Source organism: Stenella coeruleoalba (assembly GCF_951394435.1).
Source record: "Stenella coeruleoalba genome assembly, chromosome: 20".
Lineage (NCBI taxonomy): Eukaryota > Metazoa > Chordata > Mammalia > Artiodactyla > Delphinidae > Stenella > Stenella coeruleoalba.
Genome location: NC_137166.1, coordinates 57880046 through 57896304, shown reverse-complemented (window position 1 = coordinate 57896304; position 16259 = coordinate 57880046). Strand labels below are relative to the sequence as shown.

At 43.4% G+C, this 16259-nt stretch overlaps 1 protein-coding gene across 3 annotated transcripts in view; it reads left to right on the top strand.

Moving 5' to 3' along the window:
* The window catches only part of LOC307179556 (zinc finger protein 418-like), a 30611-nt gene extending 14653 nt beyond the window's left edge, over window positions 1-15958 (top strand). The window contains exons 2-5 of one of the 3 annotated variants that reach the window (XM_079908853.1): window positions 1830-1920; window positions 7609-7933; window positions 10253-10374; window positions 11648-15958. In XM_079908853.1, the coding sequence (XP_079764979.1) occupies window positions 10341-10374; window positions 11648-12945 (1332 nt within the window). In that variant the 5' untranslated portion in view covers window positions 1830-1920; window positions 7609-7933; window positions 10253-10340 and the 3' untranslated portion in view covers window positions 12946-15958. Of the gene's footprint in view, window positions 1-1829; window positions 1921-7608; window positions 7934-10247; window positions 10375-11647 lie in introns of all 3 variants that reach the window. The other 2 variants (XM_079908852.1, XM_079908854.1) reach the window with 2 other exon arrangements.
* Window positions 15959-16259: the final 301 nt, after the last annotated feature.

Genomic DNA, 16259 nt, shown 5'->3' with positions numbered 1-16259 from the left:
TGTTTCTGTATGGTACCAATCCTTCTTCCACTGTCTGCCTTAGTTTCAGTGCCCGTATCATACAAGGGTCCATGTTGTAAAAGAAGTCAAAAGCAGTCTTGAATAGTCAGAACCCTTCTGCTAGATTGTCTAATGTCAATTTATTTTCAGGCCCTGATGCTTCTACATCATCTTCCTCGTCGTCTGGCACTGGTTCAGAAGCACTCGTCTCCATCAGGTCGTCTTCGTGAATTCCTCTGGTGTGGTGTTCAGTTAGCTCTTGAATTTCTCCAAGATCCACATCTTGAAACCCTTCACCTTCACACCCTTTTTTTGGTCAGATCCACAATCTCTTTCCTGGTTTCCTTGATTGGCTTTGTTTTATTTATTTATTTATTTTAACTTATTTATTTTATTTTTGGCTGTGTTGGGTCTTCATTGCTGCATGCGGGCTTTCTGTAGTTGCAGCGAGTGGGGGTTACTCTTCGTTGCGGTGCACAGGCTTCTCATTGTGGTGGCTTCTCGTTGCAGAGCACGGGCTCTAGACACATGGGCTTCCGTTGCAGCACGTGGGCTCAGTAGTTGTGGCGCACGGACTTAGTTGCTTTGCGGCATGTGGGATCTTCCTGGACCAGGGCTCGAACCTGTGTCCCCTGCATTGGCAGGCAGATTCTTAACCACTGCGCGACCAGGGAAGCCCAATTGGCTTTGTTTTAAATCCTGTGAAGTCATCTGGACACAGTTTTCTCCAGTATGAATTTATTGTTTCAAGCTTTATGGCTTTCACAGCTCTTTCTATAGCAACAATAGCATCTTCAATGGTGTAAACCTTCCCAACTTCCATGATGATTTCTTTATCAGAATTCTCTTCCATAGCATTGATAATCTTTCCATAGAGTACTGTATGTAATGAGGCTTACAGGTTCTAGAGGCTGAATTAGAGGCATGTGTTTGGGGGCAAGTAGACCACTTTAAGGCATTTGGTGTTGAACTCATTGGCTTCTGTGTGACCAGGGGCATTGTCCAATTTAAAAGAACTCTGGGGCTTCCCTGATTATGAGGATGCAGCATGATTTATTCAGTCTCCCATTGATAGATACTACGTTGATTAATCTTTTTTATTATAAAACAATCGATACTAAATAGCTTTGTTATTACAAAAGACTTGTTCTTGTTGTTAAATTAAAACAATTTGCTATGTGAGCAAATCAATTTTCTGGTAGATTCAAATAAAATCAGTCTCTAACATACTTTCTAAATTGATGGAGTAGTTTCTACTAACATTACTTTGCATATTATCTTCATTCAGACTGGGTTGGGATCCTTGGAAATTCCTCACTCTTTATAGCTTTGTAACTCAAATTGGGGCATGGGTTGAGACCTCTGTGGGTCAGTTGGTCTTTGCTAGCAAGTTGGTTCTTTCTCTAAAGGGATCATCTACCAATGGCATGTTTTGGATTGAATGATGCTGGAAGTCAACATGTCTTCTGTTTACACAGAAAGGGGATGGAGCTTTCCCCCAGCATGACTTGCTTCCTGAGTAGTTTCTAGGCCATTAACCTTTGTCCCAGCACCTCTTTGGGGATCAAATTCTTAGCTCCATCCACTGAGTACATTGGCTTCTCCTATTTCCTCGACTGTATCCTGAAACTCCTGGTATATATTAACATTCCTGTGAGAGTAGCGAGGAGCAGAAACAGAAGTATGGGGGCGGGGGGAAACATATGCATATCTTCCTGGGATATTTCAGATAGATTGAGAGGAGATATCGTCTGTATCTGTGATATTGATGTAATGTGTTTGAGCCTTGCGGTCTGGGCTAATGACTCTATTGTCTTTGTTCTTTACAGATACAAGCAGTAAGTCCAATACATTCTCAGCAATAGACCTTCTTCTGGACCTTCCTATGAAGCCAGAACCACATGCACCATCCTGATCCTGGTGAGCATGTTTGGCTTTTTTACTTATTCACATCTATTTTGTCTTTTAGATGGCCCTAGTTGTAAACCCAAACTTGGCTGATGAAAACGTTTCTTCACTTGCGTCTTTGTTTCTCAACATTTTGTCCCTTTGTGCTGGTTAGCAGTGAAAACCCTGTCTCTAAGTTCTGTTTGTGTGGTGGGTAAGGCAAACACCTTTTTTCCAAATACGGCCTCTGAGCTCTAAGTTCCCTCCAGGACATTCAATCGTGTATTTAATAAATTTTTCTTTTTATGTTTATAGTCTTATAAACTATGTCAGTTATTCTGTTGGGAATTTTGCATCCACTATTGAATAATAATTGAAATAACTCATAGTAGTTGTAGGACACAAAAGAAACTGTCGAGGAAAGGGGAACCCTTCCAAGGCCGAAGAGTGGGCTCTTGTCTTACACTAGGAAGTGAATTGTCCGAGGAGACACATGTGCTGACAAAGCAAGAGACTTTATTGGGAAGTGACGCCCGGGCAGAGAGCGGCAGGGTGAGGGAGCCCAGGAAGAACTGCTCTGCCATGTGGCTCACAGTCTCAGGTTTTATGGTGACGGGGTTAGCTTCCAGATTGTCTCTGGCCAGTCATCTCGCTTGGCCCATAGTCTGACTTAGGGTCCTTCCTGGTGGCTCACACATCTCTCAGCCAAGATGGATCCAGTGAGAAGGGCTCTGGGAGGTTGGTCGACTCCTCCCTCTTTTGGCCCCTCCCCGTTAGTTTTCGGGTTAGCTTTCTGCTGCCGCACCTTGTTCCTTATCAAAACCTCCTGTTGTGAGACAGCTCAGGCAAGCAGGCCTGGCCAAGGCAGGTGGTTTTGGTCACCAGTTCCCTAACGAAACTATTGTGTAAATAGTTATTCAAAGATGTTACTCTAAAGTAACGTATGGCTTTTTCAGGTTTTGGGAGTTTGATGGTAGAAATCCCATGCTGACTTGAATTTTTTTTTTTTTTTAATAACCCCAGTTCTTTGATTATTAAGGGAAGGGCTCTGAATCTGCTCCTTTATCTTTTTTTTTTAAATTGGAGTATAATTAGTTTACAATGTTGTGTTTCTGCTGTACAAGTGAGTCAGCTCTATGTATACATATATCCCCTCCCTCCCTCCCTCCTAGGTCCCGCCCATATAGGTCATCACAGAGCACCAAGCTGAGCTCCCTGTGCTATACCCTGTGCTATACCGCTGGTTCCCACAGCTATCTGTTTTACACATGGTAGTGTATTCATGTCAAACCTAATCTCTCCCAGTTCATCCCACCGTCCCCTTCCCCTCCTGTGTTCACACACCCATTGTCTATGTCTGCGTCTCTATTTGTGCCCTAGAATTATGTTCATCTGTACCATTTTTTTAGATTGCACATACATGCATTGATATACAATATTTGTTTTTCTCTTTCTGATTTCACTCTGTATGACAGACTCTAGGTCCACCAACATCTGTACAAATGACCCACTTTCATTCCTTGTTATGGCTGAGTAACATTCCATTATGTGTGTGTGTGTGTGTGTGTGTGTGTGTGTGTGTGTGTGTGTGTGTGTGTGTGCCACATCTTCTTTATCCATTCATGGATAAAGTGTCAGTGGACACTTAGATTGTTTACATGTCCTGGCTATTGTAAATAGTGCTGCAATGAACATTGGGGTACATGACTCTTTTTGAATTATGGTTTTCTCAGGGTATATGCCCAGTAGTGGGATTGCTGGGTCATATGGTAGTTGTAGTTTTAGTTGTTGTTTTTTTGTGTGTGTGGTATGCGGACCTCTCACTGTTGTGGCCTCTTCTGCTGTGGAGCACAGGCTCCAGATGTGCAGGCTCAGCGGCCATGGCTCACGGGCCCAGCCGCTCCGCGGCACGTGGGATCTTCCTGGACTGGGGCATGAACCCCTGTCCCCTGCATTGGCAGGCAGATTCTCAACCACTGTGCCACCAGGGAAGCCTGTAGTTTTAGTATTTTAAGGGACCTCCATACTCTTCTCCATATAGTGTAGGAGGGTTCTCTTTTCTCCACACCCTCTCTAGCATTTATTGTTTGTAGATTTTTTGATGATGGCCATTCTGACCACTATGAGGTGATACCTCATCGTAGTTTTGACTTGCATTTCTCTAATAATTAGTGATGTTGAGCATCTTTTCATGTATTTGTTGGTCATCTGTATGTCTTCTTTGGAGAAATGTCTATTTAGGTCTTCCACCAATTTTTTGATTGGGTTTTTTTTTGATATTGAGCTGCTTGAGTTGTTTGTATATTTGGAAGATTAATCCTTTGTCAGCTGCTTCATTTGAAAATATTTTCTCCCATTCTGAGGGTTGTCTTTTTGTCTTGTTTATGGTTTCCTTTGCTGTGCAAAAGGTTTTAAGTTTTATTAGGTCCCATTTATTTTTGTTTTTATTCTCAATACTGTAGGAGATGGGTCAAAAATTTAGGTCTTTAATCTATTTTGAGTTTATTTTTGTGTATGGTGTTGGGGAGTGTTCTAATTTCATTATTTTACATGTAGCTGTCCAGTTTTCCCAGCAACTCTTATTGAAGAAGCCATCTTTGCTCCATTGTATATTCTGGCCTCCTTTGTCATAGATTAGGTGACCATAGGTGTGTAGGTATATCTCTGAGCTTTCTATCCTGTTCCATTGATCTATATTTCTGTTTTTGTGCCAGTACCATACTGTCTTGATTACCGTAGTAGCCCTGTAGTGTAGCCTGAGGTCAGGGAGTCTGATTAATTTTTTGTTCTAATTCTGTGAAAAATGCCATTGGTAATTTGATAGGCGTTGTGTTGAATCTGTAGATTGTTTTGGCTAGTATAGTCATTTTTACAATATTGATTCTTCCAATCCAAGAACATGGTATATCTCCCCATCTGTTTGTGTCATCTTTGATTTCTTTCATCAGTGCCTTATAGTTTTCTGAGTACAGGTCTTTTACCTCCTTAGGTAGGTTTATTCCTAGGTCTTTTATTCTTTTCGTTGCAATGGTAAATGGGAGTGTTTCCAAAATTTCTATTTCTGTGCATTAATTTTGCATCCTGCTACTTTACCAAATTCATTGATTAGCTCTAGTAGTTTTCTGGTGGCATCTTTAGGATTTTCTATGTACAGCATCATGTCATCTGCAAACAGTGACAGTTTTACTTCTGCTTTTCCAATTTGTATTCCTTTTATTTCTTTTTCTTCTCTGATTTCTGTGGCTAGAACTTCCAAAACTATGTTGAATAATAGTGGCAAGAGTGGACATCCTTGTCTTTTTCCTGATCTTAGAGGAAATGCTTTCAGTTTTTCACCATTGAGAATGATGTTTGCTGTGGGTTTGTCATATATGATTGTTATTATGTTGAGGTAGGTTACCTCTATGCCCACTTTCTGGAGAGTTTTTATCATAAATGAGTTTTGAATTTTGTCAAAAGCTTTTTTTGCATCTATTGAGAAGATCATATGGTTTTTATTCTTTAATTTGTTAATATGGTGTATCACATTGATTTGTGTATATTGAAGAATCCTTGCATCTCTGGGATAAATCCCACTTGATCATGGTGTATGATCCTTTTAATGTGTTGTTGGGTTCTGTTTACTAGTATTTTGTTGACGATTTTTGCATCACTGTTCATCAGTGATATTGGTCTGTAATTTTCTTTTTTTGTGATACCTTTGTCTGGTTTTGGTATCAGGGTGATGGTGGCCTCGTAGAATGAGCTTGGGGAAGAGTTTGAAAAGGATAGGTGTTAACTCTTCTCTAAATGTTTGTTGGAATTCACCTGTGCAGCCACCTGGTCCTGGACTTTTGTTTGTTGGAAGATTTTTAATTACAGTTTCAATTTCATTACTTGTGATTAGTCTGTTTATATTTTCTAATTCTTCGTGGTTCAGTCTTGGAAAGCTGTATGTTTCCAAGAATTTGTCCATTTCTTCCAGGTTGTCCATTTTATTGGCATAGAGTTGCTTGTAGTAGTCTCTTATGATCCTTTGTATTTTTGCGGTGTCAATTGTAATTTCTCCTTTTCATTTCTTTTTAAAAATTATTTATTTATTTTTGGCACACATCCTTCTCTCTAGTTGTGACACGCTGGCTTGAGTGTGTGGCTCAGTAGTTGCAGCGTGCGGGTTTAGTTACCCCACAGCATGTGGGATCCTAGTTCCCCAACCGGGGATCGAACCAGCATCCCCTGCATTGCAAGACAGTTTCTTTATTTTAAAAAAATTACTTAATTTATTTTTTTGGCTACATTGGGTCTTTGTTGTTGTGTTCAGGCTTTTCTCTAGTTGCAGCAAACAGGGGCTACTCTTTGTTGTGGTGCTTGGGCTCTAGGCGCACAGACTTCAGTAGTTGTGGCCTGTGGGCTTAGTTGCTCCGCGGCATGTGGGATCTTCCTGGACCAGGGATCGAATCCCTGTCACCTGCATTGGCAGGCACATTCTCAACAGCTGTGCCACCAGGGAATCCCGTTTGCTCTTTAGTTCTTCTAGGTCCTTGTTAAACATTTCTTCTATTTTCTCAATTCGTGATTTTGGATCATCTTTACTATCATTATTCTGAATTCTTTTTCACGTAAGTTGCCTATTTCATCTTCATTTATTTGGTCTTGTAGGTTTTTACCTTGCTGCTTCGTCTGTGACATATATTTTTTTGTCATTTCTTTCTTTTTTTTTTTTTTGATGAGTGGGGCTGTGTTCCTGTCTTGCTGGTTGTTTGGCCTGAGGTATCCAGCACTAGAGTTTGTAGGCTGTTGAGTAGAGTCAGGTCTTGGGGAGCTCAGGTCTGACTCCTCATTCCTCCAAAGGATGTTCTTGGAAGATGTCTTTCTGCATGTGTTGATTCTTATCTGCCTCCAGCTCAAGATAATCCCTATGCCAATGTGGCAAATTTTGGTTCCCTGCCTTTGTATCTGATAAATTCAGCAGAAACACTCTTTCTCATAGTAAGAGTTGCTTCTTTGCAGGGAGAGTCTTATCATCTCATCAACTGAGGATCTGAATGTTTTCTCTGTGGGGTTTATCTAATGTATTCAGTCTTCAGAGGCTCTGTGTAAGCACTTAGTGACTTACCTAGATGGTCCTTTGAATAGGGCTCTATTACGTGGAATATAAAACCTGTTGTTTCCCCAAGAAAATTATGAGCTTTGTAATGTTTTCTAAATCAAGATCCCAAAAGTTTTCCTTGGTGCAGTTATTGTATTTTTTCAAGAATTCACATATTTTGGAAATGTTTTTAGTGCTTATGAAGTCACACAATTGTTTGTGCATGCACATGCACTTGTAGGGAGTGCTTGTCCCTTGTCAATTTACATGGTATTTTTAGTTAGCACTTCTTAGCATCTTTCATACCAAATGATTTATATACATGTAGATTAGCAAGTCACTGTCACTAAATCATTCTCACAGAAAGTGGGTGTGATCTTTGGCAGCTCAATTCAAGAGTGAATACCTCAAGGGAGTTCCCTGGTGGTCCAATGGTTAGGACACTGTGCTTTCAATGCCAAGGGCGGGGGTTCCAGCCCTGGTTGGGAAACTAAGATCCCACAAGCTGCAAGCCATGGCCAAAAAAGTAAATACCTCAAAATATCCTTAAAGATTTTATATCTTCATCTATTTAAACTCATTAAGTAGATAAAATATACAGAGGAGTTTTATTGAATGCTTTAATTCAGTGTTTTATTTACTCTTTAATTCAGTGTTTTATTCACTGCTGTGAGAACTACATTGACCAGAGGACCCTGAGCCATCAAATTCACGTCAGCGTGGAGCCAATGAAGGTCCAGGACTGGGGCATTTCCATGTGTGCCATCGTGTCAAGGCGGGATTTCCGGCATTCTCCTAGTGGCAGTCTGTTTCCTACTCAGAGGTTCCACAGCTCTGCGTCTGGTCCGAGGTGACCAAATTAAAGAGGAAACACGACGAAGAGGAATTGTCCTTGCTGTACAGAGTCGGATCTGAAGCACTGGGTTGCTCCACCCACAGACTCCGATGGCGGCGGCTGTGCTGAGGGACACGCCTCAGGTAAACGCTCGTCCTCCAGGCCCTCACCACCCTCACTCCACCAGACACTAAAGCCCCGAGTGTGGGGCGCTTGCTCCTGTGCCCGCAGCCCAGGCCCCAGTGTCCAGGATGGTGAGGCAGCCATGGGTGGGGACCTGGGGCCCTGTTTCTGACAGACAGTGTGATGGTGCGTGGGAGAGGGTCACAGGTGGAGGAATCAGCAGGTGTATAGGTTTGGAGGTCGGAGGATTCGGGAAACCTATTTCTTTAGGGAACAGAGCATTGAGATGGAGTGGCCCCTGGATTGGCAGGCTCAGGGGGTTGTTTCTTCATTCTGAAGGCCCTGGGAACCATGGGGAATTTCAACAAAGAAGACGAAGTTTTCCAAGAGGATTTTTAAAGGAAGAACAGACTGGAGAGGTTTGATGACAGTGAAGCACAGGGAGACTGAGTCCTTGTGCAAGTCACATAGCCGCTAAGAGTCAGCACTGAGGACTGAACCCCAGAGTTTAGACAGCCTGAGGTCTCTTTGCTCCAGTGGTGAGCAGAGCTATAATGGAGACCAGAGCCCACTGAGCTCCAGCATGGTTGCCTGCCTCCACTGACCTCTGCCCAGTGGTTCCCATAACAGTTGAAGTGCTTTTAGAATCTACACAAGTAAGAGGTGAGGGTGTCCCAGGGTCTCACTGATCATGACCCTATGCATGTGGTATCTGGGGTTGTGGTATCATGGGACCCTTCACCTGCCATTCTCCCAGCTCTTAGTCTGGGACCCTGGAGAAACGTCAACAGAGGCTGGAGGTTATATGGAGGTGTTCCCAATTCCAGAAATTAGTAAAGTCGTCAAGGGCATAGGCACCAGTATGTGCCAGATGCTTGAAGGTGAGGCCAAGCTGGGAATATTCAGGGAAATGTAAGTCTCCTTCTGATGAGAACAGAGTTAGGGAGGCAGGACTCAGGCCTGGAATGTCTCCCTGAGAAGTGGGTGTTGATTTTGGAGGTGGTAGGAGCAGTGGGGGAGTTTGGGTCATAAATGGAGGTGAACTCACACATGCCTTAACCTGTTCCATCTAGCTGCAGAAAAGAAAGGTCTAGAAATTTGAGACAGAGTTCAGCATTAGACACACATGGGTGGTGACTGCTTGGTGGATTGGGTGGGGCTTTCTGTCACGTTTAGGAAGGGGAATTCTTGTCCTGGTGGTAATATTATTAACAAATCAGGAAGAAGAGAGTAGATGTCAATTCTGGGTGTCTTTCTTGGGCACCAGGTTGGAGGAAGTGGTCTCTCAGACATAGGTAAAAGGTTTTAAGAGAGGTAGCCATTGAGGGAGGAGAGGATAATCTAGCAGCCACAGTTTCCAAGGGAAGAGTGGACATGAGGTGAATGCAGAGGCCTAGGAGTAACTGAGGCAGGATGACCCTGAGGATTGGGCTGCTGCTTATTCACCATTCTTGACTCACCAGAATTTTGTGGTGACCTTTTGTGGATCCTCCAAGGCTGGTTGATGAGCTTAGGGATGAATAGGACACCTGTGAGTTACTCGGCCTCATGTTACGGGCGGAATTATGACCCCCTAAAGTCTTATGTTGAAGTTTTAATCCCCAGTAACCCAGTATGTGACTGTGTTTGGAGATAGGGATTTTTATTAATATGAACCCTCATCCAACATGTCCAGTGTCCTTGTAATAACAGGAAATTTGGGCTCAGACACAGAAGAAAGACCAAGTGAAGTCACAGGGAAATGACAGCCATCAATAAGCCAAGGATTGAGGCTGTAAACGCAACCAACCCTGCCAACACTTGAACTGTCAGAAAATGAATTTTTGTTGTTTAAGCTAGCCACTATGTGGTACTTTGTTGTGGTAGCCTTAGCAGGAGGTGGGGTCCTGCAGCGGTCTGTAGTAGCAGGGCACTCTCAATGCTGTATGATGAGTAACAGGGAGACAAATGGAATCCCTGTGGCTGTGGGGATGCATTTATGGCGTGCACAGATGCAAGAGATGCTAAGAAAGATGTGCACACAGAGAGGGAGCATGAGCTGATGATTCTACATCTTTGGTATTAGGGACTTAAGAGTGCAGGGTGAGTCTACATTTAGTTGTACCTGGGAGGTATGCTCTGGGGTATCCCAGAGATATGGCCTGGCTGGGGGCTGGTGGGGCCCTGCAGGCAGGACCATGAGGAGAGAGTGACATTAGTGGCACCAGGACCTGGTATCGCCTCCGAGTTGGAGAGCTTGGGAGGAGGGTAAGCATGGGGTAGATGTGTTAATGATGGGTTGTGGGTCCTTGGGAGAGAGGCTTTTTGTGATTTCATCTCTCCCCATCATGGCAGGGTAGTGTGACCTTTGAAGACGTGGTAGTGTACTTCTCCTGGGAGGAGTGGGGGCTCCTTGATGAGGCTCAGAGATGCCTGTACCACGATGTCATGCTGGAGAACTTTGCACTTGTGACCTCACTGGGTAAGGCCCTCACACCCATCCCAGTACCTTGAGCTAGACTCTGATCTTCTCACAATTGAACAGTAGGTTCTGTCTCCTTTCCCAGTTCCCTGGCTGGGTGCTGTGGTCGACAGGGCTGGGCTGAGCGACTGCCCTCTTCTTGAACCTGCAGCCACTGGTGTGCTGCCCCAGTGAGCCTGATGGATCACACCTTACTTGCCCTCTCCCTGGCTGGGTAACTGTCCAGATCCATGGCTCCTGCCCAGGTTTTTCTGTCTCCTTTCTGTTGACATTCTTCCTGTCTGTGCCAGCAGTTGCCATTTGATAATATGTTGACTACATTTGGGGACGATGGGCTTTTATTTTTTGGCCATGCCGCATGGCTTGTGGGATCTTAGTTCCCCAACCAGGGATTGAACCTGGACCCTTGGCAGTGAAAGTGCAGAATCCTAACCCCTGGACTGCGAGGGAATTCCCATGGGCTATTCTTATAATATGCAGAATTGCTCTGGGCCAATGCTAGTCCATCACCTGTCCTGTCATTGCCTTAGGACTCAGGTCCCAGGCAGTTGTTCAACTGGGGTTCAGAAAGAAGAGTGCTGGGATGGACATGACTCCAGCCATGGCGAGATGGGCTCAGAGCAGGTCTCTCTTTGGTGAATGGCAGCTGATGGAGGGCATGACATCAAGACTGTATTCAGATCATATGGAACCTGTCCTGTGTCCACCAGTGTGTTGATGGTGATGCCAGTGACCACACCTCATTTCTACCTTTCCTGCCTTACTGTGGACACTTCTATAACTTCTGATTCTTCTCTGGGTCCCTGGCTGTCCCCACCTTTCTACTTTCATGTGTCACCTTTTCTCTACTGTTTCCCCTACAATGTTCCCCAAGATTAGGTCCCACATAATGTATTGCAAGGCATGCACATATCATTAAATAGACTGAATACCACGTAGTCAGTTGCAACCATATCTTCCTGCACCTGGATACTTGAACACAGCACTCAAATATCAGCAGCAGCCAAGGCCCTCCTGAAGGGTGTTGGCAGAGAAGTGAATTGGAGATATTTCTTCCTGTGCTGCATGCCACCCTGACAGCCTCCATCTTGCAAGGGCTCCCTACTTCTTAGGGCTTTCAGAGTCCCAGTACTGCAAAGCAGCTCTTTCATCAACCTCATACTGAAAACAATCCAATGGCCTCATTCTTTGGTGTGTCTGACACATTTGTGTTGGGGCTGCCCCACCACCACCAAAGACAACACGCATTTCACCAGCATTTCTGTGCTTTCAGGTTGTTGGTATGGAATGGAGGATGAGGAAGCATTTTCTGTGCAGAGTGTTTCTGTAGAACAAATGTCACTGGGCAAGACTCCAACTCCAGATCCATCCATTCAGAAGACTCATCCCTGTGAGAAGTGTGTCATGGCCGGGAGAGACATTTTGTATCTGCCTGAGTACCAAGGATTGCATCCTGGGCAGAAATCATACACCTGTGAGGCATGTGGAAAACAATTTTGGTTCAGTCCAAACAGTCACCAGCACCAGAAGCACAATGATGAGAAGCCATTCAAAAGGGACATAGATAGGGCCTCATTTGTGACGAGCTACAGGTTCCATGTTTCAGGGAAGACCTTCACCTGCGAAGAAGTCGGGAGGGACTTCCTGGCTATGTTGAATCTTCTTCAGCATCAGGCCACTCTCAAAGGGGCAAAGCCACACAGCAGCTTCAGGTGTGGGGAGTCCTTTCATAGTGGAAAAAGTCATTACAAGTATAGTGAGTATGAGAAATTGTTCAGCTATGAATACACACTTTTTCAGGATGAGCAACTTCACACTAGAGAAAGTTACTATGACTGTGAGAAACCCTTTAACCAAAGCTCCATCCTTATTAATTGCCAGAGACCTGACACAGGAGCAAGGTCTTATGAGTGCAGTGAATGTGGGAAATCCTTTAGCCAAAGCTACAGACTCATTCAACACCACAGAAGTCACACTGCAGCAAGGCCTTATAAGTGCAATGAATGTGGGAAAGCTTTCAGCTACAAATTAAGACTTGTGCAGCACCTACAAATTCACACTAAAGTGAGGCCTTATGAGTGTGGTGAATGTGGGAAGTCCTTTAGCTACAGCTCCACTCTCATTAAACACCAGAGAGTTCACACTGGAGCAAGGCCTTATAAGTGTGGTGAGTGTGGGAATTCCTTTAGCCAAAGCTCCAACCTCATTCAGCACCAGAAGATTCACAGTGGAGCGAGGCCTTATAAATGCAGTGAATGTGGAAAATCCTTCAGCTACAAATGCAAACTTGTGCAGCACCTGCGAATTCACACTGGAGAAAGGCCTTATGAGTGTGGGGAATGTGGGAAATCCTTTAGCCACAGCTCCACTCTTAATCAACACCAGAGAATTCACACTGGAGCCAGACCATATAAGTGTGACGAGTGTGAGAAATCCTTTAGCCAAAAGTCCAACCTCATTCAGCACCGGAGAGTACACACAGGAGAAAAGCCTTATGAGTGTGGGGAATGTGGGAAGTCCTTTAGTCAAAGCTCCCACATCATTCAACACAGAAAACTTCACACCAGATAACCTCATGAATGCAGTGACTGGGAGAAAATCAGTTACAGCCAATGGTCTGTAATTAAACAAGTTCACAGCCTGGATAAAATTTATTTGTGCAGCAAAGTTGGGAAAACCTTCATCTAAAGGTCTCTGAGACCTACAGGGAACATGGGTTTTCAGTGTACTAGAACTAGAGTGTTTTTGTGAGGGAACCATCTGCTTGACATTGAACCTTATACAGCTGAGCATCCAGAGTGGGAAGGTTCCCCAGGAGTTCTAGGTTTGTGGGAAGCTATTAGGATCCTCTTTGCATATTCTACTGCTGGCTCTGTTGCCTGAATTATGTTCCTTCCAGTTTCTGTGGCAGAAGCCTCACCTCTACCACTTAGTAGTTTCCAGGTTCCAATAGTATGTATGTCCCTTGCAATGATCAGGGAAGGCAGATGTCTCTGTCCCATTCTCTACAGAACAGTAAGGAGGAGTAATTTTCAAGGGAGGAAGCACCTCTAGTGCCTCTGTGAGAAGTATAAATCAGTTCCCTTTTCCCAAGGATATCACATAATGCTGAGCACTACTGTGGGGAAGCTGTTCCCCGGGTACTGCAAAGGAATCACGTGCCTTCATGTCTAGAGTTGGGTTTTCTGGTGTTGGTTGTAAGACAGGGGTGAGGCTGGAACCTAAATTCACACACAGTGGATGTGATTCATATGCACTGGAGGAGGCTGTGGCGATGAGAGAGGTGTGCCTTTTCTAAACATGCCTCCACAAATATTCAGTGACTGTGGCTACATTGTGTTGGATGAGGTGTACATGCCATAGCTGTGTTCTTCCTGTAGCTGCGGTCATTGTCAGAGCATATAAAGCTTTGTATATTTGTTTAGCCTCCAGGCTGCTCACTCTAAGGATACTGCTGCATGGAGAAGAAAATGAAAATAGACAGAAGGGAGATCTTGAAGCCCAGAGATACAGTTTTTGTGACCTAGCAGCTGTTCCTGCCAACTCAGAAATGATCTTTATGAATACTTTCTGCCCTGTTGGAGGGCTGCCTCCCAAGCTTTCTAAACATCTGGTTATGAAAAAAAATGGGGAATTAGATTTCTATTTAAACAAATTCTTACAAAGGTTTATTGACATATAATTGATTTAAATTGTACAGTGTGGTTAGTTTTGACATAGTGTAAAAACCATGAAACCATTAAAAATGCTGATGGTTATCATATCTGTAATTCATAGTTACTTCCCTTGTATTTTTGGCCACACCACACAGCTTGTGGGATCAAGCCTGGGTTGTGGCAGTGAAAGCCCAGAATCCTAACCCCTCGGCTACCAGAGAATACCCTTTTAAAATCTCTTTCTGCCCTCACAACTACTGATTTACTCTTTCACAGTAAATTCGTTTGTTTCATAGAATTTACTTTTTAAAAATTGTGTTTTCCCTCCATGCTGCATAATTATTTTCTGATTCATAAATGTTTGCTTATGTAAATACTTCATTCTTTTTATAGCTGAGTACTATATCCTGTCTAGATGAACCACAATTTGTTTACCCACTTTTCTGTTAATGGCCATTTTGGCTTGTTTCCAATTTTCGGCTGTTACAAATAAAGCCTTATGTATATACACAATGGAAAGGCACAGGCGATGAAGCCTCTTTGTTTTTGTTCATGTTAGGGGTAACTTGTTGCATCTCGCCACACTATATTACTGAATTATGTAACACATAAACCTCTTCAGAGTCCATTTCTAAGATATAAACCTTTCATAACTCCAATATCAGTGCTCAGACATCCCACTTTAAAGCTTTTGTGTTTCATAAATCTCTTAACCTCTAGGTAGGTAGCTATTACATCTCTGAAGTTCCCCAATCATTCCACTATAGTTTGCAACATGTTTGCAACATTCTATACGTGGTTTGTTGGGTCTCTCAAACTATTTAACATGCTGACCACCCCACCAATTTGAAGAGATTAGGGTGGGCAAGTTGAAGTGTCTTGATGGTGCACATCTGTGGCATTTTTTTTTTACTACCAGAGCTCCACACAGCCAGGAAATTTTTCAGGTACTGTATGTGCAAGAGTGTGAGGAACTGTCCTTCCTACACCCTAATGCCCAACCCTTCTGGTGTAAATTTGCGAAGAAAGGGTGAACCCGTGGAACACCCCCATCCTTCCTTGGACCCTAACAAAGGCAGAGCTTCAGATCCATGCTCCCTGCACCCACAACCTCACTGTGGCATGCCCCCAGGGTGCCGCTCCAGGCTCTGTGAATGATGTTCCTCAAGCTTGATAGTTTCGAAGTGCTTCCTACCACCTCTTGCAGTTCTCTTATGATGATCATAGGTAGGAAGCACTTCAAAAAACTACGATTTAAAAAAAAAAAAAACTAAGATAACTGCAAGGGGTGGTCCAGCCACAGTGTTGGTTGGCCCTGGTGTAGGTATAAGTATCTTTTTCAGGTGAGCCTTGGGCATTCCCAGCTGAGTCACTACAGCCACTAGGCTGGGAACGAGAACATACTAGCCTCAAAGTGACTTGAAAGGAGTGAAAAAACCTGTCACTTCACGTGGTACTAAAAAGTACCCCCTCCTCAGAGAGCACTCCACAACTATAAGCAGAAAAAAATCACAACCTGTATGTAATTTTTTGTAAAGCACAGTAAGTAAGTGCACCAAGGGAAATATTTGAACCCTGACTTTTGCAAGACTTTAACTGTAGTGGTAAAGTGGAATAGAATCCGACATAAAAACATAGGAAACTTCTTATGGAATATTTCTATTATTGTCACATTAACAGTATTTTTAATCACCCTAGAATGTTTTCTTTAAAACACTCTTCACCCTGTAATAGGTATAAATCCACTTCACTTGGGAAACTTGGAATTTTAATAAACATTTGTTAAGAGAAATATCCCTAAGCAAATCACAATATCTTTGGCAGGATACATAATAAATTGATGACAAAGTTTAACTTCAACTCCATCCAGTTACCTATCTTTGAATGAGGAGGAAGGGGGATTGGGAAAGTACAAGGCGAAAAAACGTACATTTTTATATGTTTGCTTTAAAAAGTGCTCTGGGGATTTGATAGATGGATTTAGTCAGCCAGGATTAGCTAGGGGAAAACATCTAATCCCTGAAAACTACTTGGTGTCAGGGAAGAGTCGTCAAAAGATGCTGAGACCTGAGAAGTAACCCCACACATGGCTGTGTTGAATTTCCTTCAGCCCTCACAATTTCTTAACTTTCACAGTAGAAACTTGGAAGGGAGAATAAGAAAAAAGCCAGCTTCATGAAACTGGCCCAAAATGGGGGAAATGCACATCAAAACATTTATTTGTCACTT